This window comes from Trichosurus vulpecula, chromosome 1 (assembly GCF_011100635.1).
Source record: "Trichosurus vulpecula isolate mTriVul1 chromosome 1, mTriVul1.pri, whole genome shotgun sequence".
In the NCBI taxonomy this organism is placed as follows: Eukaryota; Metazoa; Chordata; class Mammalia; order Diprotodontia; family Phalangeridae; genus Trichosurus; species Trichosurus vulpecula.
The window spans coordinates 150,323,367-150,350,337 of record NC_050573.1 but is presented as its reverse complement, the minus strand read 5'-3'; the positions used below and the strand labels follow the sequence as shown (position 1 = coordinate 150,350,337).

Sequence of the window (26,971 nt, the reverse complement as noted above, 5' to 3'; positions counted from 1 at the left end):
GCACACTTAGCGTGTGAAAATACGCCTTTGGAGACTCAACTGGAGGCGAGCACCTGACCAAACATCACTAATGTCTGTAACATGTTAGTTCCTTAAGCCAAGTCAATGGGCTTTGTTGGTCTGTTTGAGCCTGATGTTTCATTCCTTAATGACTAGATAGATGAACTGCAGGATTAATTGGAAGGCAGTGGGAATCCCCTTGTTGTTTGGCTGGAACCAAAGATGCCTGGCTAGCACACAATGAAATGAATACTTTAAAACAAAGAAGAAAAGTCTAGGTTTTTTTATCTCCCCAGGGGAAGAATTATTTGAAAATTCTAATTCTACACTTCTAAGGACTGATATATTACAATCTCATAAAAGAACAAGTGTTCTCTAGAACCTAATAAATACCACTACTAATAATAATTAGCATCTCTGTAGCACTTCAAGTTTTGCAAAGCACCTGTGATGTTATCACATTTGGTCCTCACCACAATCCTGAGAGGTAGGTGCTATTATTATCCCCATTTTATAGATGAGAAAACTGACTCTGAAATAGGTTAAAGGTACAACTAGCAAATATCCATGGCAGAATTTGAACTTAGGTCTTCCTGTTTCCAGGTCTACCACTTTATCCACTAAGCCACCTAGCTGCCAATACTTATTTTAAGTGTACTTCATTGATTTAATATGGTGTTCCATTTTTTTAAAAAAAGACTATTAATATAGTTAGACCACAGTTAACCAAATTCTTTGGGGAGCAGGTAATCTGACCCTCAGAGACAAACAAAGTGTTAAGGGATTTGCCTCCGGGGCAAGCCCAGGTCATAGTTCTTTGTCTTTGCTTACGGAGGCTTTCCCACCAATGTCATAGAGAATGCTAACTGTTGCAGTAACCGTCCAGCAGACGGGGGTGAGATGCGGGCAGTGAATGACAATTTCTATAACTTTTAATTAGCATGCTGGTTTAAAATGCAGATTTTAAGTGGACACATAGAGCAGCTGAGGGCATCCTACAGCTCTGTGTACCTATTAATTTCTTCAAAAATTACCCACCGGAACAAATTTGTTTCATTCAGCAGTGGCAAATCCAGCCCTGTTCCAGGAGGAAATAAAATATTCAGTTACATGAAATACTTTTTTGTCTGACACCCTGAATGTTGAGTTAGGTGGGATGAGCTGATCTCCAAGGCCCCTTTCCCCCTCAAACATTCTTTGAGTCTATATTCTAAAAGGACTGCATGAATGAACTCAGCCTACCTCTGCTGGAACCCATGGTGTTCTGCTATCCAAAGCCATAGGAGGTGTGTCCTTAATTACTCAATTACTCATTGCAGGATAAGGGACAAGGATGTTGGTGAAGACATTCTGGAGAAGCAGCGATTCCTAACATCTCAATGACCCAGTTTGCTCATCCCCAATTCTTTTTGCAAAGATGTTTTGTTTTTCTGGCCTCCTCTCCATGTGCTAACAATTAGATAGTGACTCTATAAATGAGGAGGAAAGGCAGTGTCGTGTACTGTGGGTGGTTTGTTTTCTTAGGTTTTTTTTTTATTGAAAACATATGTGAACATTTATATATAAATAGAAAACAATGGGAGGCTGCCATCGTTTTAGCAGCAGCTTATCAAATTTAGCATGAGTCAAAATCAAACACTTCTCTACCTAGTGGTCCCAGAGCTGTGCTGCATCAATCTCCGTGTGTACTGGCTAATTCGCAGCAAGAGCAACTTTTATTACTTTAGGCTCCTGATTTCTCATCAGAAGAAAATTTTTGGTCAACAGGGGAAGTAGGCTTGTTCTTTTTGCTATTCCCTTTGCTTAAGCAAATCACTTCGTAGGCCTGGCATCCATCCTACCCATGCAGCTTCCACATTGCAAGGAAGGAATGGAGGTGGAAGGGCAACAAAAAGCCCTCCTTCCCCCATCACCATCCCCAGTGGAGATTTATTTATTTCCCAGTTAACCTAAAGGTATTAGAGCCATTTCTGAAGTATTTGGTTTGAGGACTTAGAACTTATGCTTACATAACTACTTTGTACTATAGTTGTTTAGTCACGTCTGACTATTGATGACCGCATTTGAGGTTTTCTTGGCAAATATACTGGAGTGGTTTGCCATTTCTTTCTCCAGCTTATTTTGCAGATGAGAAAACTGAGGCAAACCAAGTTAAGTGACTTGCCCAGGGTCACACAGCTAGTACATATCTGAGGCTGGATTTGAACTCAGATCTTCCTGACTCCAGGTGCTCTATCCATTGTACCACCTAGCTGCCATGTACCAATTAAAATAATGTATTAGAGAGGAACTGGACCCATGACTCCATTGGTATAAGGATACTATCTGTTATCCTTCCCTCTGGCCTTATGACCAGTCTATGTTCTTTTTCACCCATAGATTTCTTTAATGGCATCTTTCATATGGCTCTTCCTTCAAAATTCCATGTTTGTAATGTATTGGAGCCTTGTCACATCCACTACACTTCTCTATTGACCTTTTGTGATTGTTAGTTTCAGTTCTGTGACTTGTACCACCAGGAGAATATTGGTATTAAAAATGTTTTCTAAGTGAAATTTGAATTAATTAAAAGAACTTTGGAGTTTCCCAAAACCAATCCAGCTTGACCTCTTTTTCCTTTTCCATTCTGGATCCAACTCTTAGTCCATTTGCAGCGCCTGCCATCTATGTCTATGTTTATGTCTGTCTGTCTGTCTGTCTCTCTCTCTCTCTCTCTCTCTCTCTCTCTCTCTGTATGCTGACAGATGAAGTCTATAGGCTGTCCATCTGACTAGAAAATAGGTATTCTTCATCCACTTGGTTTCCCCATGTGGATAGTTAAACAGAACTCTTTAAAGTGGTAATGGATCTAATCCAGAAAATTCTGCAGTGTTCCCAGGTTAAATACAATCTGCATAATGCCATCCACAAACAGAAGCAAGACCCCCACCATCTATAGGAGATTCCTCTTCCCTTTGAACTCTAACCTGGATCTCCTTCACGACAGTGGCAAACAGCTTTGATGAGCATATACCTCCTTTTAAGAGGGTGGTTGAACAAGCTTATTTGCTATCATTTTTTTTTGTCTTTCAAGGAATCTTGTATAATTTTGACATATGGATGGCATTTAAAAAAACTGGACCTGTGATTTCTTTGGTATAGGGAACTCCCAGGGAGGAGTTCAGACTGGTAACTTCTTTGTGACTTAGAGTCTTGGAAAGTTGTTTGGAGGACTGAGATCGCCAGTAGATGGCAGTGGCTAAGCCTTCCTGACTCTGTGACCAGCTCTCTATCCACTATACCTTACTGCCCCTTGAATGAATGGCATATGTATTATTCTTCTAAGTAGCTAAAATTCTTGTTTAGGCTCACTCATTTTTTTCTCATGAGAATGGTATTATCCCCAAGTTACAGATGGAGAAGCCGAGGCTGAGTAACTGGGAGGCAGAGGGAGGGATCAACTCTCCCCTAAGGTAGCTCCACTTGTCATTTATTGAACTAGAATACAAGGTCTTTGGAAATTGTCATCCCATGACTTTCTCCATTGAACCCAGCTGCCTCATTAGCACTTAGCTGTCAAAGCATAACAGTTCACTGCTATACTAGTCTATACTTTTAACCTAAATGGTAGATAATTAGGCTGTTGGGTTTTTCCTTCCCCCCAAGAGTAGGCTGGCATCAATGTTGGAAGCCCTCCTTTATGGAAGTATATTTCTGTTTTTATTTTTATGCTGTGTGTGTGTGTGTGTTGTGGGAAACAAAAGGAGGAGAAGCTGATGAGAGCCGCAGAATTTCATGGAGGATTTGCTGACCAGACATCAACAAGCCAGTTAAACAAGGCCTGAATGTGAGGTCTGAATGTAACACAAATCTCACACATTATTAACTCCAATGACATTACCATAGTACCAAATGGCTAAAGTTGAGGTGCCATATTTTGTTATATAACCCCACTTCATCACTAAGTTCTTTCTTAGAAAATCACCCCCAAAAGTCTCATAGGTATTTGATAGAGGCAGTGTTGTCTAGTGCATAGAGTACAGGACTCAGAGTCAAGAATCTAAAGCTTACTTCCAAATCTTCTTTTTTTTTCATTTCTTTTTTCATTTTTTTTCAATTTTATAAAATATTTATTTAATATTTTTAGTTCTCAGCATTGATTTCCAAAAGATTTTGAATTACAAATTTTCTCCCCGTTTCTACCCTCCCTCCAACTCCAAGATGGCATCTATTCTGGTTGCCCCACTCCCCAGTCAGCCCTCCCTTCTGTCATCCCACTCCCCTCTATCCCCTTTTCCCTTACTTTCTTGTAGGGCAAGATAGATTTCTATGCCCCATTGCCTGTATATCTTATCTTCCAGTTGCATGCAAAAACAACTTTTTTTTTAATATCTGCTTTTAAAACTTTGAGTTCCAAATTCTCTCCTTTCTTCCCTCCCCACCCATCCTCTCTAAGAAGGCAAGCAATTCAATATAGGTCACATGTGTATCGTGATGTAAAACCCTTCCACAATACTCATGTTGTGAAAGACTAACTGTATTTTGCTCTCTCCTATCCTGTCCCCCTTAATTCAATTTTTTCCCTTGGCCCGGTCCCTTTTTGAAAGTGTTTGCTTTTGATTACCTCCTCCCCCTATCTGCCCTCCCTTCTATCATCCCCCCCTTTTTTATCCCCTTCCTCCTTCTTTCCTGTGGGGTAAGATACACAATTGAGTGTGTATGTTATTCCCTCCTCAAGTCAAATCCGATGAGAGCAAGATTCACTCATTCCCCCTCACCTGCCCCCTTCTCCCTTCCAATAGAACTGCTTTTTCTTGCCACTTTTATGTGAGATAATTTATCCCATTCTATCTCTCCCTTTCTCCCTCTTTCAATACATTTCTCTCTCATCCCTTAATTTAATTTAATTTTTTTAGATATCGTCCCTTCATATCATATTAAATTCACCCTGTGCTCTCTGTCTATATATGTGTGTGTGTGTGTGTATATATATATATATATATATGTATATATATGTATGTATATATGTATGTATCTATGTGTATGTATATTCCCTTCAGCTACCCTAATACTGAGGTCTCATGAATTCCATACATCACCTTTCCATGTAGGAATGTAAGCAAAACAGTTCAACTTTAGTAAGTCCCTTATGATTTGTCTTTCTTGTTTACCTTTTCATTCTTCTCTTTTTTTCCTTTTTTTTAATTTACTTTTCAGCACTGATTTTCACAAGAGTTTGAATTACAAATTTTCTCCCCATTTCTACCCTCCCCCCACTCCAAGATGGCATATATTCTGGTTGCCCTGTTCCCTAGTCAGCCCTCCCTTCTGTCACCCCACTCCCCTCCCATCCCCTTTTCCCTTACTTTCTTGTAGGGCAAGATAAATTTCTACACCCCATTGCCTGTGTATCTTATTTTCTTGTTGCATGCAAAAACTTATTTTTTTTTGTTTTTGAACATCTGTTTTTAAAACTTTGAGTTCCAAATTCTCTCCCCTCTTCTCTTCCCACCTACTCTCCCTAAGAAGTCAAGCCATTCGAGATAGGCCACATGCATATCATTATGTATAACCCTTCCACAATAAAAGACTAACTATATTTTGCTCCTTCCTAACCTATCACCCTTTATTGAATTTTCTCCCTTGGACCTGTCCCCTTTTGAAAGTGTTTGTTTTTGATTACCTCCACCCCCATCTGCCTTCCCTTCTATCATCCCCCCTTTTTTATCTTCTTCCTCCTTTTTTCCTGTGGGGTAAGATACTCAAATGAGTATGTATGGTATTCCCTCCTCATGTCAAATTTGATGAGAGCAAGATTCACTCATTCCCCCTCACCTGCCTTCTCTTCTCTTCCTACAGAACTGCTTTTTCTTGCCACTGTTATGCGAGATAATTTACCCCATTCTATCTCTCCCTATCTCCCTCTCTCAATATATTCCTCTCTCATCCCTTAATTTTATTTTATTTCTTTTAGATATCTTCCCTTCATCTTCAACTCACCCAGTGCCCGCTCTCTCTCTCTCTCTATATATACACACATACATATATACATACATACACACTCACATATACATATATATACATAAAGATATATATATATATGTATATGTATATGCATATTCCCTTCAGCCACCCTAATACTGAGGTCTCATGAATCATACACATCATCTTTCCATGTAGGAATGTAAACAAAACAGTTCAACTTTAGTAAGTCCCTTGCAATTTCTGTTTCTTGATTACCTTTTCATGCTTCTCTTGATTCTTGTGTTTGAAAGTCAAATTTTCTATTCAGCTCTGGTCTTTTCACTGAGAAAGCTTGAAAGTCCTCTATTTTATTGAAAATCCATATTTTGCCTTGGAGCATGATACTCAGTTTTGCTGGGTAGGTGATTCTTGGTTTTAATCCTAGCTCCATTGACCTCTGGAATATCGTATTCCAAGCCCTTCGATCTCTTAATGTAGAAGCTGCCAGGTCTTGGGTTATTCTGATTGGGTTTCCACAATACTCAAATTGTTTCTTTCTGGCTGCTTGCAGTATTTTCTCCTTGATCTGGGAGCTCTGGAATTTGACTACAATATTCCTAGAAGTTTTCTTTTGGGATCTTTTTCAGGAGGCGATCAGTGGATTCTTTCAATTTCTATTTTGCCCTGTGGCTCTAGAATATGAGGGCAGTTCTCCTTGATAATTTCTTGAAAGATGATATCTAGGCCCTTTTTTTGATCATGGCTTTCAGGTAGTCCAGTAATTTTTAAATTATCTCTCCTGGATCTATTTTCCAGGTCAGTGGTTTTTCCAATGAGATATTTCACATTGTCTTCCACTTTTTCATTCCTTTGGTTCTGTTTTATAATATCTAGATTTCTCATAAAGTCGCTAGCTTCCACTTGCTCCAGTCTAATTTTTAAGGTAGTATTTTCTTCAGTGGTCTTTTGGACCTCCTTTTCCATTTGGCTAATTCTGCCTTTCAGGGCATTCTTCTCCTCATTGGCTTTTTGGAGCTCTTTTGCCATTTGAGTTAGTCTATTTTTAAGGTGTTATTTTCTTCAGTATTTTTTGGGTCTCCTTTAGCAAGTCTTTGACTTGTTTTTATGGTTTTCTTGCATCACTTTCATTTCTCTTCCCAATTTTTCCTCTACTTCTCTTACTTCCTTTTCCAAATCCGTTTTGAGCTCTTCCATGGCCTGAGACCAATTCATATTTTTCTTGGAGGCTTTTGATGTAGGCTCTTTGACTTTGTTAACTTCTTCTGGCTGTATGTTTTGGTCTTCTTTGTCACCAAAGATTCCAAAGTCTGAGTCTGAATCTGAGACCGTTTTCACTGCCTGTTCATGTTCCCAGCCAACTACTTGACCCTTGAGTTTTTTGTCGGGGTATGACTGCTTGTAGAGTAGAGAGTACTCTGTCCCAAGCTTGAGGGGCTGTGCTTCTGTTTTCAGAGCTACTTCTGCACAGCAAGCTTTGCACACCAGTGCTCCTTCTCCCCCAAGAACTGCCAACCAGGGTTGTGGTCCAGATCCAGGCAGGGCAAAGCAGGCTTTGCATTCATCCTCTAAACCACCACTTAATTGCTCCCACCAGGTGGGCCTGGGGCCAGAAGTAACTGCAGCTGTAGCTCTGGAAGCAGCCTCAGAGCTGCACCACCTCCGTTTCCCCTGGGGCAGTGGCTGACTGCAAACTCCTTTCTCTCTATCCCAGCAGCTTTTCCCACTAACCTGCTCTGTTGTCTTTGGCGTTTGTGGGTTGAGAAGTCTGGTAACTGCCACAGCTCAATGATTCAGGGCCCTACGCCTGTTCTGACCAGCTCCCGATCTGTTTGGTCCTGGTGTGGCCCCCATGCTGGGCTCTGCTCCCCTCTGCTCCCAGCTCCGTGTGATAGACCTTACCCAGGGACCATCCAGGCTATCCTGGGCTGGAGCCCTGCTTTCCTCTGTTATTTTGTGGGTTTTGCAGCTCTAGAATTTATTAAGAGCCATTTTATAGGTGTTTGGAGGGACCTGGGTTAGAGCTTGAGCAAGTCCCTGCTTTCCAGCCACCATCTTGGCTCTACCCAAATGATCGCTTCCAACTCTTCTTATCTGGTTGGAGCAGTTGCTTCAACTCTGTGAGTCAGTTTTTTCATTTGTAAAATGGAGATAATATTTATAGTGCCAACTTGGCAGGGTCATTGTGAGGTTCATATGAGATATATACAAAGTGCTTTGCAAGCTTTAAAGCACTACGTAAATATCAGAGTGCTATTTTTTGGTCCAGATCTGTGATTCCTTTGATGTAAGGAACTGCCAGTGAGTAAACTCACTATAATATTTACAGCTTGTAGTCTTGACAGTCCCAGTGGCATGGGACATTGGGAAATTAAGTAACTTGCCCCAGTGTCAGATAGTCATCATATCTCAGAAATAGAACTTAATCTAAGTCCTCTTGGCTACAAGGCATATCACACTGCCTCCATCTGATTCCTAAGATTTTATAAATAGCTTTAAGTGCCACTGGGGAAAGCTCCTCTTAGAGTGCTCATCAGTTAGGGAATGGCTAAATAAGTTACAGTATGTGATTATGAGGGAATACTGTTGTACTCTAAAAAATGATGACGGGGAGGGGGGTTAGAAAAACCTGGGAAAACTTATATGAACTGATACAGAATTGAAGTGAGTAGAACCAAGAGCACAATCTACACAGTAATAGCCATATGGTAAAGAAAATCAACTGTGAAAGACTTAACTATTCTGACCAATACAGCCCGCCATTGTAATTCTAAAAGACTTGTGATGAAAAATGCTATCCTCTTCCACATAGAGAACTGATGGATTCAGAGTGCAGATTGAAGCATATTTTTTCTTTTTCTTGCCCCGCCCCCAGAATATCAAATGCAGAACTATTTTTTGCATGGCTTTATATGTGTAATGGGTGTTATATTTCTTGCCTTCTTAATGGGTATAGGAAGAATGAGAGGAAAGGAGGGAATTTGGGGCTGAAAACAAAATAAAATCAAATAATAAAAAAGAAAATTTCAGAAGGAAAACTATTCCTTAAATGCCAGATGATGGTAATGGCAACCATTCTGTTGTGCTCTAAGGCTGGCTAAGGGCTCTGCACACTACTGAACTTGGCCTTCTCAATCATTGTTAATGTAAATATATGAGTAAGATCTTTATAATTGTTCTGGGTTCTAGATCAGTGATGATCTCCCACCAGTCTTTTCTCCTCCAGTGCTCACTAGGGAGCAGATATATCAGCATGGAAAAAAAAAACTTCTTATAACTGGCCTCTTGTACATAACCCCCTTCTACACCAGGAAGGTAGCAAGAGAGGGTAGAAAGCACAGCAATGCCATGTCATTTGCCTTCAGTCTCCTTCCCCTTTGTCATCATTATGTTGGGGGGGGGGGGTGTCATCACAGATTACTGTCTCAGCTGGAACTCATAATTTTTCTCCCACCTTTTAAGTCATTAGTTCCCACATTACACAAAGACCTAGGCAGATTTTTTTCACACCTCTGACTTACCTAGAATATGTAAAGACTGTTATATGATACAACCCACTATGTTCCCCTCATCTCCTTAAAACTTTACTTTCTGTCATACTCTCTGGACTCTAGCCATATTAGTTATTTGTTGTTCTTTAAACTCCGTATGCTATTTAGGACCTCGAGATCTTTGAAGAGTTTGACCCACATGCCTAAAATGTATTCCTTTCTCACTTCTGCTGCTTAGCTTACTTTAAGTTTAGGTGGCACTTCATGTGAGAAACTTCATCGGATCCTCTAGTCTTTAGTGCTTTCTATGTCCATAAATTATCTCTGTTTACATGTTACACCCTATAATAGACTATAAACTCCTTGAGGGTTGGGAGTTTTTGTTATCTCCAGATAGCATTCTCCTTGAAGTTCTCCACAACTCTCAACTGGTGCTACCCATAGCCCTCTTCTGCAGGTTATCTGTTGCTGCTTCTTTTGTAACTCTTTCTGCTTGTCCCAACAGTAGGTAATCTCCCTGCCCCTGTCAACTTCATGTAGATCTCAATCATGTACCTGGTGGAGTCTGGATGAAATCACAGTTGAATATGCTCTTTTTCACAGCCCCAAGCCTTGTGTTTCCTAACCAAATTAACTCTTCCCATGGGCCTAGAAGCTTTTCAAAAATAGCCCTGTGGACCAGGAAGAGGAAAGCTCCTGTACTTTGCTGCTTATATTTGAAAAGCCCTTCTTAGATTTCGTGATTCTCTAATAGCACAAGTAAGCTTCTATAATTACAATCAGAAAAATCTTTATAGTCTCAGAAATATTTTGAAAATTTGTAGAAGTCAAATTTTATGTATAGCCAAGAATTAAAGATTCGAGGAGCCTCGGAGATGAATTGATCTAACTCCCTCCCTTATTTTAAGATGAGTAACCTGAGACCTAGAGAGAGACATTTTGTCTTGACAGATATTACACAGCTAATTAGTGGTACAGTTGTTGTTTAGTAATTTTTCAATCATGTCTGACTCTTTGTAACCTCATTTTAGGGTTTTCTTGGCAAAGATACTGGAGTAGTTTGCCATTTCCTTCTTTAGCTCATTTTACAGGTGAGGAGACTGAGGCAAACAGGATCGAGTGACTTGCCCATGGTCACACAACTAGGGCCTGCAGCTGGATTTGAACTCAGGTCTTCCTGAGTCCAGGCCTGGCACTCTATCCACTGAGCTACCTAGCTGCCCTGGTAGGATAGACAGGACCAGAATTCAGATCTCCTGATTTCTAGTACAGTGCTGTTGACCACTCTTTCTGAACTGAGTGGTAGCTCAATAGATATGTTTATTCAGCCTGTTGTAGAGTGAATGATTGGGTAAGGGAGGCGGTATAGATGTTCAGAGTTGTAAGGAGCTTGAGAAGTTAACTAGGTCAATGCCCTCCTTACTGCAAAAATTTCTTTTCCAGTATCTCTGACAAGTAGTCATCCAGCCTGTGCTTGGACAGGGACCTCACTGCCTTACAGAGAAGCCATTTCCTATTGAATAACTCTAATTTTAAGAAAATTCTTCTTGGTAGTGACCTAAAATCCATTTACCTATATAATTCAGAGTAAGCATTATTTAGGACCATAGAATGTTAGATTTGGAATTGAAAGTGGCCTGGAGGTCATCTAGTTTACCTTCTTCCTTTTGAAGATGAAAAAAATGAATCCCAGAGAGGTTTAAATGACTTGGCCAAAGTCACACAAATAGAACCAGGATTCAAACTCAGATTCTCTTACCCTGAATCCATTGCTACTTGTCTCTTATTAATTTAATGTTTGTTATTTGCTCAATAATTATCGTTATAATAAGATAAGAATACTATTACAGACCTTAATGTATCTTGAGATGATAGCAGTCGGAGCAAATAACACGAAGAAGCAGATGGATTCTGCCAAACATATGGACTTACCAGTGTGAAATGGCTTTAAACTTGTGGGATTTTAAAAGCCAAGCAAGTTTAAGGCTTGGGTGCCTTCGAGCTCTGTAACCTGCTGCGAGTATCTTGTATTTTAAGCTCTCCCACCGAATGCAGAGGCTACCTCCTCATCACTGTGCTTCCTCAGCTAACTTTATTTAGAAAGAGTTTCTACATGGGCTGCTCAGGCTCAGTCACTTGGGAATGGGGCTCTGCAGCTTTACGCCAGGGAGACTAGCATTTGAGGCCTTGAACTATTACCTCCTACTCTGGGGATCTAACAGAGAGAACAACAAAACCAGAAACTCAAAGCCAACCTGTCACACTTATAAGATCCCAGGCTTTGAATGGGGCTGAATATCCAGCTTAGACAGATCCATGAAGAAAGCATCCCATGGAACACATCTTTTACTTCCCAATCCATGAGAAATGGAAGCATGAGAACTGCGATCTTTAGAACAAATAGGTTCCTTGAGTCACACGGTTCAGAGCTGGGAGGTAACGTTCTGTAATCTAGGTACACCTCTCTCATTTTGCTCATGAGAAAACTCAGGCTCAGAGAAGAGGAACTTGCTCCTGGTCACAGAGATATGAAGTAGTAGATTTGCATCTAGGTCCTTTGATTCCAAGCCTGTGCTTTTTTCCACCAGATAGAGTGGCATAATTAAGGTTTGCAAAAACACATTGTATATTATCTCATTTGATAGAATGCTAGAATTAGAAACAGGAAGATGTGGGTTTATAGAATGTTGGGGTAAAGAAGAACCAGAATTCAATTTCCGTTGTTGTGTGACATTTATTACCTACAGGACCCTAAGCAAATCACTTTATCTCTCTCAGCTTCACTTTTTTTATCTGTAAATGTGGATGCTAATACTTGTAGTACCCACTTTATAGGATTGTTGTCAGGCTCACATGAAATAGAACATAAAAAAAGTGCTTTGCAAACAGTAAAGCCCAATTTAAATGTTAGACATGTCATGGAGAATACACATTTTCATGACAATTTTTCTTTTAAACAGTGCTTTGTGCTCTTCATTAATTATCTTCCCAAATAGACTTTTTTTATTTTTTACATTAAATTTATTTATTTAACATATTTAGTTTTCAGCATTGATTTTCACAAGAGTTTGAATTACAAATTTTCTCCCCATTTCTACCCCCCCCCACTCCAAGATGGCATATATTCTAGTTGCCCTGTTCCCCAGTCAGCCCTCCCTTCTGTCACCCTACTCCCCTCCCATCCCCTTTTCCCTTACTTTCTTGTAGGGCAAGATAAATTTCTACGCCCCATTGCCTGTGTATCTTATTTTCTAGTTGCATGCAAAAACTTTTTTTTTTGTTTTTGAACATCTATTTTTAAAACTTTGAGTTCCAAATTCTCTCCCCTCTTCCCTTCCCACCCACCTTCCCTAAGAAGTCAAGCAATTCAACATAGGCCACATGCGTATCATTATGTATAACCCTTCCACGATACTCATGTTGTGAAAGACTAACTATATTTTGCTCCTTCCCAACCCATCCCCCTTTATTGAATTTTCTCCCTTGACCCTATCCCCTTTCCAAAGAGTTTGTTTTTGATTACCTCCACCCCCATCTGCCCTCCCCTCCATCATCTCCCCCCCTTTTTTTATCTTCTTCCCTCTTCTTTCCTGTGGGGTAAGATACCCAATTGAGTATGTATGGTATTCCCTCCTCAGGCCAAATTTGGTGAGAGCAAGATTCACTCATTCCCCCCTCACCTGCCCTCTCCCCTCCTCCCAAAGAACTGCTTCCTCTTGCTACCTTAATGTGAGATAATCTACCCCATTTTATCTCTCCCTATCTCCCTCTGTCAATATATTCCTCTCAAATCCCATAATTTGATTTTATTTCTTTTAGATATTTTCCCTTCATCTTCAACTCACCCTGTGCTCGCTCTCTCTCGCTCTCTCTCTCTCTCTCTCTCCATATATATATATATATACATATATATATATATGTGTATATATATATATATATACACATACACATTCATTTATATATGTATATATATCTATGTATACATAAACATATATATGCATATTCCCTTCAGCTACCCTAATACTGAGGTCTCATGAATCATACACGTCATCTTTCCATGTAGGGATGTAAACAAAACAGTTCAACTTTAGTAAATCCATTGGGATTTCTTTTTCTTGTTCTTTTTCTTGATTACCTTTTCATGCTTCTCTTGATTCTTGTGTTTGAAAGTCAAATTTTCTATTCAGCTCTGGTCTTTTCACTGAGAAAGCTTGAAAGTCTTCTATTTTATTGAAAGTCCATATTTTGCCTTGGAGCATGATACTCAGTTTTGCTGGGTAGGTGATTCTTGGTTTTAATCCTAGCTCCATTGACCTCTGGAATATCGTATTCCAAGCCCTTCGATCTCTTAATGTAGAAGCTGCTAGATCTTGTGTTATTCTGATTGTGTTTCCGCAATACTCAAATTGTTTCTTTCTGGCTGCTTGCAATATTTTCTCCTTGATCTGGGAGCTCTGGAATTTGGCGACAATATTCCTAGGAGATTTCTTTTTGGGATCTATTTGAGGAGGCGATCGATGGATTCTTTCAATTTCTCTTTTTCCCTGTGGCTCTAGAATATGAGGGCAGTTCTCCTTGATAATTTCTTGAAAGATGATATCTAGGCTCTTTTTTTGATCTTGGCTTTCAGGTAGTCCAATAATTTTTAAATTATCTCTCCTGGATCTATTTTCCAGGTCAGTGGTTTTTCCAATGAGATATTTCACATTGTCTTCCATTTTTTTCATTCCTTTGGTTCTGTTTTATAATATCTTGATTTCTCATAAAGTCACTTACATTTGCTCCAATCTAATTTTTAAGGTAGTATTTTCTTCAGTGGTCTTTTGGACCTCCTTTTCCATTTGGCTAATTCTGCCTTTCAAGGCATTCTTCTCCTCATTGGCTTTTTGGAGCTCTTTTGCCATTTGAGTTAGTCTATTTTTTAAGGTGTTGTTTTCTTCAGTGTATTTTTCAGTATTTTTTTGGATCTCCTTTAGCAAGTCATTGACTTGTTTTTCATGGTTTTCTCACATCCTTCTCATTTCTCTTCCCAATTTTTCCTCTACTTCTCTAACTTGCTTTTCCAAATCCTTTTTGAGCTCTTCCATGGCCTGGGACCAGTTCATGTTTTTCTTGGAGGCTTTTGGTGTAGGCTCTTACACTTTGTTGACTTCTTTAGGTTGTATGTTTTGGTCTTCTTTGTCACCAAAGAAAGAATCCAAAGTCTGAGACTGAATCTGGGTGTGTTTTCGCTGCCTGCCCATATTCCCAACCAACTAACTTTGCCCTTGAGTTTTTCAGCGGGGTATGACTGCTTGTAGACTAAAGAGTTCTGTGTTCCACATTTGGGGGGGATGCACCAGCTCTGCCACACCAGCACTCCTCCTTCCCCAAGAACCCCCAACCCAGACTGGGCTTAGATCTCCAGCAGGCTGTGCACTCCTGCTCTGATCTGCCACTTAATTCCTCCCACCAGGTGGGCCTGGGGCCGGAAGCAACTGCATCTGTAGCTGCCCCACTTCCGCTGCCCCGGGGGCAGTGGCCAAACTGAGAACTCCTTCCACTCCCCTCAGCTTTCCCCACTAACCTTCTCCACTGTCTTTGGTGTTTGTGAGTTGAGAAGTCTGGTAACTGCCGCAGCTCACTGATTCAGGGTGCTAGGGCGCGCTCTGCCCGGCTCCTAGTCTGGTTGGTCCGCGCTGCTCACGCTGGGCTCTGCTCCGCTCCGCTCCCAGCTCCCAGCTCCCTGCTCCGTGTGGGATAGACCTCACCCAGAGACCATCCAGGCTGTCCTGGGCTGGAGCCCTGCTTCCCTCTGCTGTTTTGTGGGTTCTGCAGTTCTAGAATTGGTTCAGAGCCATTTTTATAGGTTTTTGGAGGGACTCGGTGGGGAGCTTATTCTAGTCCCTGCTTTCCAGCCATCATCTTGGCTCCACCCCTCCCCAAATAGACTTTTAAGCTGGGCAGTAGAAAGCTCCTTGAAGAAAAGATGATATTTCTTTTTTGTTATTCGTAACTACAAAACCAATTGCCATAGGTACCTCATTAATGTTTAATTGTGTGGAGTAAGCATATGCTAATGTTTCCAGACTACAGACTGCCCTGCTCTATTTACTGTGTGACCCTGAGATACTTAAACCTTCTAAGCCAAAGTATTTCTCATCATGGGAACAAATGAGTAAGGAATTTGTGTAGTTGTCGCACATTCCCAAGAGAAAATTGAAGAAGTGAATGAATGTGAACTAAACTGCTTTCCCTCTTGTGTTTAGGTCAACATCTCTAACTTCGACCTGGTAATGGAGTCTGACATGGGCAATTTCATGCCCACAGGTCTAACATTCACTGGAAGTGATAAAGCCCGGGCTATTATAAAGGAGGTTATGAACCTGCTAAAACCCATAAATGTCACCCAAGTCTTTGAGGATGGAGATGGAACTGACATTAACTACTGGATCCAAGCTGGAGTACCTGGTAAGACTGTTTGACTTGGACAATAGGAGTATTGAATTGAAGTGAAATGAAGCGAACTATACAATCGCAACTTTGGAAATTCTAAAGTTGTGTTCCAGTATGACCAGATGGAAATGGCAGAGGTGACTCTACTTACTGATAGTGTAGTTAGCTACCTGAACATTGTGATTTGAGGAGTATCCAGGGAAATCTGCTGAACCAAAATACCTTCCATAATCTAGATCCCACATGGCCCCACCATTCTCTTGGGGTTCTAAACTTCTGAGCTCAGTGAAGAGCCAAGCATGCAAAGAAAGGGAAAAACATGATTCCTGTCTTCAATGAGCTCACATTTTAATGGGGGAGACAACATACAATATATATACAGTGTAAATGTAAATCTCAATGTAACAATATAAATCTTAGTGTATACAATATAATTTTCAGAGAGAATCAGTAGCATTTCGAGGCAGTGGGGTGACTGAGACTGTCTTGCAGAAGGTAGAATTTGAATTGAAACTTAAAAGAGGCTAGGAAAGCCAAGCGGTGGAAGTAAGGAGGGAGACCATTCCAGCTATGGGAGGAAGCTTGTAAAAAGACAGAGTCAGGTAATGAAGTATCATGTGTCGGAAAAAGAAAGCTGTTCAATGTCATGTATGACAGATTACGTAGAAAGGAGGTAAGATGTCAGGAAACTGTAAGTGTAGGAAGGGTCTGGGTTACAAAAAGCTTTAACAAGCCAAACAAGAGTATTTCACATTTGATCCTGGAGGATTTCTTAGTTTTGTTTTATTTTCTTTTTGAGTCAAGTGGTATAGTTGATGGAGTGCTACCAGGAAGGCCTGGGTTCAAGTCTGGCATCTGACACCAATACTAGTATTAGTAATAGTTTTTATATAGTGTTTACCATGTGCCAGGAACTGTGCTAAGAGCTTTAAAAATATCTCATTTGATCCTTGAAACAACCTTTGGAGGTAAGTGCTATCAGCATTCCCATTTTATAGATGAGGAAACTGAGACACAAAAAGTTAAGTGACTTGCTCAAGGTCTCTGAGGTGGTATTTGAACTCAGGTTTTCCAGACTCCAGATCCAGCACTCTATCTACTGTGCGACCTACAGTTTTTGTAACTAGGAGCAAGTCATTTAATCTCTGTCGGTATCAGTTTCCTCATCTGTAAAATGGGGATAATATAGCACCTAGCTCCCAGGATTGTTGCAAGGAATAAATGAGATAATAATTGTAAAGCACTTAGAATAGTACCTGGCGCACTGCAAGTGCTACATAAATGTTAATTATTACCATTATTCATCATTATTATTTATTATCATCTGTAAAATAAGGGTCGTTGGACCAAATGGTCTCTAAGGTCTCTACTAGCTCTAAATGTATGAGTTAAGAATCTTAATGAGAAATGAGGGTACATGAGCCAATTGAGATAAATTTGTGAAATATTGTATGGTCATGATTTTACACTTTAAACCCTTGGCCAAGCTGGGAAGGAATGCTTGGCCACAGAATTGGAAGGCAGGGATCGAGACCGGTGCCCGGGAGCCTTTTTGGCATTGGGTCTCACTCACCTGTCTTTCTTACACCAGTGCCCATGTAGAAATCAAGTAGATTAGTACAGAAGAAAACTTCCTGTAACATGAACTCCCTTCTACCCTCAAGAAGATGCAAGAGAGGGTAGAAGATGCCTTTCCTACCGCTGTGTCATCATCATGGCATGAAGGTTGTTCGTAGAAGTTTGCCTCGCTCAGCAAACAGCCTCGGTTGCTATAGTATTCTCACATCCTTCATGTGACAACATAGTATCAAGTAACGGTAACAGCTGAGAGATCAGATTGAGTCTCATGCTGCAGCTTCTCCAACTTTTCTTAACTGAACTTGTTTCCAGGTCCTGTCTCTAAAGGAAAGGGGATGGAGGGGGACAGGCAACCTCATACTAGCCTGCCCTCCAGAAGCTTAGGCTCTACTTTTAATAGTTTTTTGATTTTGAAATCTTGTTTCAATTCAATTCTACAAACATTCAATTAAGTGACTATGGACAGTACTGTGAGAGGCAAGAGAGATACAAAGAAAAGGACGCATAGCAGCCCCTGCCCTCAAGGAGCTTACATTCTGTTGTTGCTTTGGAAAACATTCTGCAGCTAGCTGACCCAGTGGATAAGAGTGCTGGGCCTGGATTAAAAAAGATCTGGGTTCAAATTCTGCCTCAGATATACTAGCTATGAGACCCTGGACAAGTCTCTTAATCTCTGTCTGCCTCAATCTTAAAGGGGGATAATAATAGCATCTACCTCCCAGGGCTGTTGTGAGCATCAAATGAGATGATATCTGTAAAGTATTTAGCATAGTGCTGGTGCATGATAGGTGCTTAATAAATTCTTGTGCTCTTCTCCTTCCCATCCCTATTATATATACTGTGAAAGGCCTTAGAGATACAAAGATAAAAATTTCACCATATCAGCCCCTGCCCTAAAGGAGCTTATGTTCTATCAATGTTTTGAAAAACATTTCTATATTACAAAGATTTCATAACTACAAGATCAAATAACCACTCCCTCCCTTTTTTACATATGCAAACAACCCAGCTATTTTTAATTTGTAAAGTAGATTTCACCAGCAGAGTACTATGGGTTTAAGTTTTTTTGCAGGGGAGAAAGTGGGGATTAATGGCTCAGATTCTGCTTGTGACACTGTAGATTACAATCATACTTTTGGCTTTAAGGCTTAAAATAATCTTTCACAACTAAAAATAGATAAGCTATCTTAAAAAAATACAGGACCCAAATTCTTTTCATTCTCTCTGTATGTATGTGTTAACCAAACTTAGAGATTGCCTTAAAGGAACAGTCCTGTTCATAGCCCTAGTAAGTATATTATTTAGAGCAGACATCTCAAAGCATCCCAGGGTATGAGTCAGTCAAGAAGCATCTATTTGGCAGGCGCTCTATGCCAGGAACTCTACTAGGTACAATGGATACAAATGAGATGTGAGATGGTCTCTCATCTCAAGGACCTGACACTTTCCTGGAGGGATAGAACAGTTTTGTGCATAAATCAATAGAGAACATAGACAAAATAAGTACAATGTTATTTCAAAAATGGGACACACAATTGGGAGAATTAGGAAAGGCCTCTTGAAGGAATTGGCGCTTGATCTGAACCTAGAAGGGAACCAGGGTTTCAAAGATGTAGAGATAAAAAAGGAGAATGTTTTAGGCATTGGGCAATGGTGAATGGCCTTTGCAAAGGCATGAAGGTAGGAAATGAGATGTCAGGTATAGGGGAAAACAATTAGGCCAGGTTGGCTAAAGCTAGAATACATGAGGGAGAGTAATGGGTAATCATACTAGAAGGATAGTCTAGAGTCAGATTGTGAGGGGTATTATATGCCAAAGAAGTTTATATTTGGCCGAAGGGGGGAATGGGGAACTTCTTGATCAGGGAAGTTAAATGGTCAGTGTCTTTAATTACTGTTTTTCAGTGACATTCAGTAAATATCTATGAAGGGTCTATTACAGGCTTTATTCTTGTTGTATTTATTGCTGTAGAAGAAATGAAGAAGAGTCAGATGGAATCCCTGCCTTCACTGAATTTTTATCAGGTACTCTGATCAATTATCATTGGTTCTTCAGCAGTCAGTCATCAACTTAGTGTCTGGAGGCAAGGCCAGTGCCATTTAAATTATGCTGAAGAATTATTTTTCTGAAATCCTAGTTCTTTAGCTGAAAGTTTCTTAAGGTGGATGAATCATTGAACAATCATTTACTAAGCATAAGCAAAAATCCAAATCAATTCATTTGGTATCTATAGCTTTGGGCAAAATTTTGGTGAAATATAGGAGAGTTGGGGGAGGGGAGGAGTGACAATAATGGCCAAAATTAGCTAGGTTCATAGAATTTTAGACCTGGAAGCCAACTTGGACATCCTATTTAATCATATCCTCTCATTTTATAGAGAAGTTAAATGATAATCGAAGTTCCTAGAAATAATCATTGGTCTGAGGCTAGAACCCTCATCTAATGGCTCAGTGTTTGTGCTGGTACCTGCTGCTCTTGGAGATCATCTGCAGAATGTGCATTTCCATGATTCTATCTTTCTCACTAAGCTGGGTAGTTAAGATGTAGTCCTATCATTGGGGTTTTTTTCATATATAGAGCTTGCATAAAGCCACATCCATTCAGTAGTGATAGATTGCCATTGCTCACCTGTTGGTTAGTCTTGCTAAATTGTCGACTTTGATTTTTTTTCTACTTTAATGAAACTTAGATTTGTGGAGCATCATGGGTACCAGAAGCCCTCTGCTCCCATGAAAGTATGATTGGGGGTTCTGGACTAATGAAATCATATTTTGTGTTATTCAAATTACTTTTAAGTGTCTTAAGGGATACATTTCTTCATTTCCACTGGTATGGAAGATTTTAGTTCATCTCTCTACCAGAGTTATTTGTGTCTAGAAGAAAGGAGTATGTTCTAAATAACTCATTTTTTCATCTCCCATTCCCCTCTCTTTCTCTAGATGAGGAAGGCTATTGTAGTCAGTGGTTCATTTAAAGCAATAAATATTTCCTGGAATTCTCTTTAGTTTCCTTGTGAGTCTTATGATAGGAACTGGATGATTGCTGTTTTCCCCTTAGTTCTTTTGAATCTAGTATCGAGTATTTCCAATTTTTTACTATTCCTAGAAGTTAAGATGAAGCTGCTTTGGTTGTGATTCTTATTCCTCATTGAAAATTTCAAGAACTGGAAATTTGAGAAAAAGAGGAAGAGCAGCAGTTAGTCTCAAATGGAAAATTAAAATGTACCAGTTGGGTGCTCTTTCCCCTTGGAGACCTAATGTCCTCTGATGGCTAAAATATAAGCATCATTACCCATGTAAGCATATTTACTAAACTGCCATTTGAAGAGTTATTCACCCAACTTTTTTTTCTTAAAATCAGACCCTTTCCTTGAATGGTCTTTTGTCAAGGCAAAGGAACTATCCAGCAGTGAAGCAAAGTATTATCAAACTGTGGACTGAGAACTTTTCAATTCAATTCAAAAGACATGTGTTAAATAGGTATGTGTGCTGATACTAAGTTACAAAGACAAAAATGAAGATAGTTCCTGCCATTAAGGAGCTTACATTCTACTAGAGGCAAAGTACATAAATAAGTATACATTAATACAAAATATATTCAATTTATATACAAAGTATTTTGGGAGCAGCGATTGTCATTGAGAAAAGCCTTAGGTAGGAGATAGCCTCTTGAGCTGAGCCTTGTGACTGGAGCTAGGGGTTCCAAGAGTCAAAAATGAGGGCAAAAAGCATCAGAGACAGTCTATGAAGAGGCATGGAAGTGGGATATGGAACGTTGTATAAAAGAGACAAAAAAAGATAGACCAGTTTGGCTGGAGCATAAAGCGTACAGTTAGAAATATTATCCACTAAGTCTGGCAAGGTGGATTAGAAGTAAATTATAAAGGACTTTAAATCTCTACTAAACTGAAGAGTTTTTTACCCTAGAGGCACTGGACAGCCACTAAAGCTTATCATATAGTAGAATGATATGGTTAGGTCTGTGCTTTAGGCATGTCATTTTTGTAGCTGGTAGAAGATAGGTTGGTGAAGGGAGAGATTAGAGACAGAGACCAATTAAGAGGTTTTTTCTTTTGCAATAGTCCAAGTTAGCAGAAATATGAACTAGTGAAATAGCTATGTGAATAGAGAGAAGAGGACCGTTGCAAGAGATGTAGAGATAAGACTGACAAGACTTGGCAACTGATTCAATGTGGAGAGTGAGGAAGAGGGAAGAATCTAGAATAACACCAAGATTGAAAACTGGAATACCATGGAAGATGGTGGTTGCCTCCAAAACAAGTAGGAATGTTAGCAAGAAGAGTGTTTTGGGGAAAAGATGATTTCTATTTTGGTCATGTTGAGTTAGAGATGTCTATAGGATATCCAAGTGGAATTGTTCAGAAGTCAGTTGTAGATGTAGGCCTTGGAGGTAAGGAGAAAGACAAAGGCTTGATAGATGGATTTGGGAGTCATCTGCATGAAAATGGTAATTCAGTCCTTGGGAATTGAAGAGATCGCCAATAAAAAGACTGTAGAGAGGAAAAGAAAGGAGAAAATAGAAGAGGAGAGGAGAGAAAATGGAAGGGAAGGAAGAAGGAAAGGGAAGAGAACCTTAGGATACATCTACACATAGATGGTAATCCACCAAAGGACACAGGAATGACCAGACAGGTAAGAGAAGAATCAGGAGAGATCACTGACACAAAAACCCAGGAAGAGAGTAGGCAGAAATAGATGGTCTGCAAAGTCAAACATTGCAGAGAGGTCAAGAAAGACGAAGACTGAAAAAAATGAAAAGCTTTAGCACTGGTGTCCTTGAAGAGAGAAAAAAATTCAGTCAGGTGATAAGATCAGGACACAGATCACAGAGGGAGAGAGGCTACTGGAATATCACAATCCCTGAGGTATAGAAATGGCAGTAAAAAAACCCTAAGACCTAAAAGCAGCTGGATTGGATTATGTATATATAGTGGAGATCCATGCTGGCAGCAATACAATTGTAAGGTCTTTGAAGCACTAATGTACAAGGTAAAGGAGAAGAAGTTACCAAGGGCATAGAAAAAAATCTTAGATTTTATTAGTACAAAAAAAGCTACCAAGAGAATTTGAATAACTACTGACCTATGTGACTAATTTCCTATCTATGCAAAATCTTTATGAAAGTCATCTTTATACAAATCAAGGGCAAATTCAGTTATTAGAATTATTAAAGAACAAGAAGGCTTTTGCATGTGATATTCAACTATAGACCTCATCTTTGCCATTTTACAATTATCCAAAGATGTGGAAGATATGATTCCATTATGCTTATTGTTGGTTGATTGTGAAAAAAATGCTTGATGCGTTAGAACAAAACACTACCTTACAGGCTCTTTGAACAGCAAGGTGCCTCTCATCTATACATCAAAATTATTTAAGATTCCTTAGAAGACATAACAACAGAAATAACCCTTTCAGTGACCCTCTAATAATAAATGTCAGATAAGACATAAAACAGGGAAACATATGCTTGCCAAAGGCATTCACCCCATTATAGAAGAGATCCAATGTGGAGTCAGGTCAAATAGGGATTATTCATCGGTAGTGAAGTCTTCCAGATGCTACTGTTTGCTGATGACATTGGGGAGGCATGAGATGTGTAATTATTCAATGGAGTTTGTCCTATATATCCATCCTGGAAAAACCAAACTGATGAAGGATGTCTGTTGTCCGCATTTCAACATGCATTGGGGAAGCACCCTAAAGAGCTCATTCATCATTCCTTATCTCTATGTGAGCTTCTCTTTCTATATCACACACACACACATGCATGTATAATACATACACACACACGTATATATATGCATATATATTTATATGATAGTGAAGATTGACAATGAATTAGACTCAGAGTTAAGCAGGAGGAGGAAGACAGACTAAATTACCTTAAGGAAATTGGAAAACTACTGACCCCAAGCTTTCTGTGAAAGCAAAGGCCCATCTTGCTACTATTGCAATCTACTGGAGTTACTGCGTGGCAGTGAGATGGAATACTATTGCCTCTGAAGAATGAAAAATTAGCATGACACAGAGGGCAGCTAATAGAGAGTTATCCAGTGGGTATGAGCTGGCCACAGTATGTAACCAAAGAGCTTTGAAGAACAGGACTAACAGGTGTTATCAAGGAATTGTTTAAGAGGAAAAGGTCACTTGGCAAGAATGAAAGGATGACAGAAAACCAAAATGTTCCACTCCTCTCAATGTATAGAGAAAAGGAAGAAGGTGACCAGCAATGAACCCCCTATGGGGAATTTATGGAAGGGCACGGATAAAAGTCACACAGTATGAGCAGTCCTGGATAGGTTGCAGTTAACGTCATTGTAGGGAATTCTAGTATCAATAAGATCATGGATCTATTTGACTATTAAGCGATGAGAAGCAGAAACTCAAAAAAATCCCATTCTACTCAGTACTAGCCAGATTCTTACAAGAATCACCACTCTAATTTCTAATTATTTTTTTCAATGAGCTAGCTAAGAGGATCATAGCAAAATAGCCACAGGAATGACTTGAAGTGTTGAAAAGTACTTTGTGAGTAAAAAGTAAACTGAGGCTATCTGTCCTGAAAAAAGCAAGTGAGGGAGAAGCTTAGATGAATGATATCAAATGGACAATTTCATGAGGCTAAAGTTAGATGGAATGAGGGTGGACCATAACCCTTTGTAGGAGGAGGGGAGAATGCCAGTGGGTGCTATCAAATTGAGTAAGCTTTGAGGTAGACACACTGAACCAGAAAAGCGATCAACATTGTGATCGTGTCTGCATTTTGCCTCCTGGTCTAGTTCTAGTTATCCTGTCCTATATCTTAGCTTTTTTGCATGCCTTAGCATCTTGAATTTGGGCATAGCACAGACTCCCTGATGCCAGCCTGACCAGGCTTCTTGGTTTATGCTTCTTTTCCTCCAGTTCAGATCTAGTCTCTTCTATCCCCAGGCAAAGATTACACTTCATTGCCTGGATGTTTCCCTAATCACTCACACATGTTGGTTCAGCCTTAGGCAGACCTGACAGTGTTGTCTGGCTCCAAAACAAATGGCTTGCCACTTACAGTGACAGAATTTCTTGCCATACTGCAAGTCTCTTACCCCCTAAATCTTACCCTGCCCCTCAACCTAGCAAGCATTTTCAGGGCTGCATAACTGCAGCAATAGCATTCCTCTGCAAACCGGGCAATCCTACATAATAAGGTTACCACTTGGAAGGCAGCAAACTCTTGGTTTAGGCAGGACCCTACAATGCCCACCATGAAGTTTTGTCATAATGTAGTCTGTTCATTTACACAGAACATGCCCTTTTGTGAGAACTGTAGTTCCCATTTACATTTGTTGTTCTTTTCCTACACTTACCCTACCTACCACAATTTCTGTGGTATGTAACTACCTGGAAGAGTTGAGACCACCAAGGCTAACTGCTGTGATATACTATATGTATCCAAAATGGTTTAGCCTATGGTACAACCTTCTTAGGACCCTCACAGATTCAAGTTCAAATTGTTGAGGTTTACGTTGCTAATTTACTTCTATACCTTCCTCATGCCCCTCACAATTGCTAAATTTAATTCAGGTCTATGTATTTATTTAATAGATCCAGGAAACAGCTTTAGTAAAACACTTAATCAGGATATAAATTAATTTTAATGAATGAATGGTGACATAAAACTATATTACAGCACATTTCCAAACAAGTGAAATCTCATCTTCCTTCTCCCCAGAGTAGCTTGGGAAAAGACCCCCTTCAAAGGTTTATAGCTATAATGGGGAAGGCATATTTTTTTTCTTCAAACAGAGTTAGAGTTTAGTGCCTTCAATGTAAATAGGTTTGGCATTCCTGTTTAAAAAATTGCTCCTGCCAGTACCTACAACCCATCTCTTTCATTCTGTTCTCTGTAAAGCTCCTTGCTTGGTTTTGCTCATCATTCTCCTGATTGCTGATATCTCTCTTTCCTTCATTTATCTCTCCCTCCTTGTGGTGACAAAACTGGCAGAGACCTCTCTTACTTCTTCATCTTCCTTCAGATTCCACCTACCATCCATAAATGTCCTATGCACATACATCCTCAGGGAAAATGGGGCCTTTGTTCTCATCCAATAAACATACGTGCTCTGTGGCAAGGCATCTTGGGAGGTGTAATCTTTTTCTACTAGGCAAGTCTGCTATATCTTTCTTCCAGTTAAAAAATAATTTACTTCAAATTACACTGAGTGCCTCTGTATAGTGCCTCAGGCATACTATAACTGTAGGCCAAACATAACGGCATTGCAAGGGAACCCTGGAGCATAAAAAGCTGACTCTGATTATGTTCCTACAATTTCCATGCCAACAGACCTTTCAGGAAGCTGGTAGGAAAGATGGCAGTCTTTTCCCTTATCACTCATGTGGATAAGTCCTATGCCTTGACTTCTGAGGTTATCATCCTTAACCTGTAGTCTTATTGTGTTCCATGAGTCCTTAGTGTGAAAGGATTATCTTAAACCTGAGCTATGCCCTCTGTGAATCTTCAGTTACCTTCATTGCTTATGGCTGAAATAAAGAGTATATTTGTAATGGGGGTTTGGCACATACTTAGTCTACCTAAGATGCTGTCGCCCACATGGAAGACACCAGAGACCTGTTCTGAAAGACTAGAAGTCTAGAGCATATGTAGACATTCTGTTGATCTGCCATCTGGTTAGAGCAGTCTTTTTTCCTTTGCCAGAAATGTTGGCATCTTTAAAATGTGCTGACACCAATGGCTACATTAATGTCTGGGGGTAAAGGATTGCTAGTGAGTAACACCCTGCGATGAAATGAGGGCAGCCTCTTTCCTGCCTCCCTCACCCCAACCTTAAGCCAGAAAGCTCTAAGAATGGGTCTAGGGTAGCCTTTTTCTTCATTCTTTAATGTTATAGTTACAGGGAGTCATAAGTCATGAGGATCTGGGAGTCCAAAAGTCTAGGCTGGATGTTGCAGCCAACCTAGCAGTAATACCCATGAAGATCATGGGTTTGGGTATAGTAGCCCAGTGGGGTTACTTGAACTTGAAGATACCAGTTCTTGAACTTGAACTTAGTTATACCAGTTCTGTGTAGGAACTGAGGTAAATTGTGTACCTAAGCCCCCTCTCCACTCCATTCCCACCTGGGATCCTACAACTGGGGTCATAGCTATGTAGGGATGAGGGTGAATTATGCTCCCAAAGTTTTGAGGGAATGTGTTTTTGCTGTTATTTTTGAAGTAAATATCCCTTTGTAAAGGCTAATCTGATATTAATTGGCTAAATGGAACTGGGGTGCTAGTCAGTGGACTCCTAAAATGGGGGGAACACATTCAATAGGGTCTTGAGCCAATGACAGAGAAAAGAGACTCCCCAAATCCTTCAGGGTGCTGGAGAATCCTGAGGAGGAAGGCATGATTAAAATGTGACTGATCTCATCCTCCAGAGAATGGGGCCAGAGTCAAATCATGTTACATGTAATTCATAACATCCTTGATACTCCAATATAAAG

The 26,971-nt window shown here is 39.9% G+C and overlaps 1 protein-coding gene across 1 annotated transcript in view; it reads left to right on the top strand.

Annotated features, from left to right (window-relative positions):
- Positions 1–26,971, top strand: part of CPQ (carboxypeptidase Q) — a 642,525-nt gene that overhangs the window by 541,250 nt on the left and 74,304 nt on the right. The window contains exon 7 of the mRNA XM_036741920.1: positions 15,701–15,902. Within this exon, the coding sequence (XP_036597815.1) occupies positions 15,701–15,902 (202 nt within the window). The remainder of the gene's footprint in view (positions 1–15,700; positions 15,903–26,971) is intronic.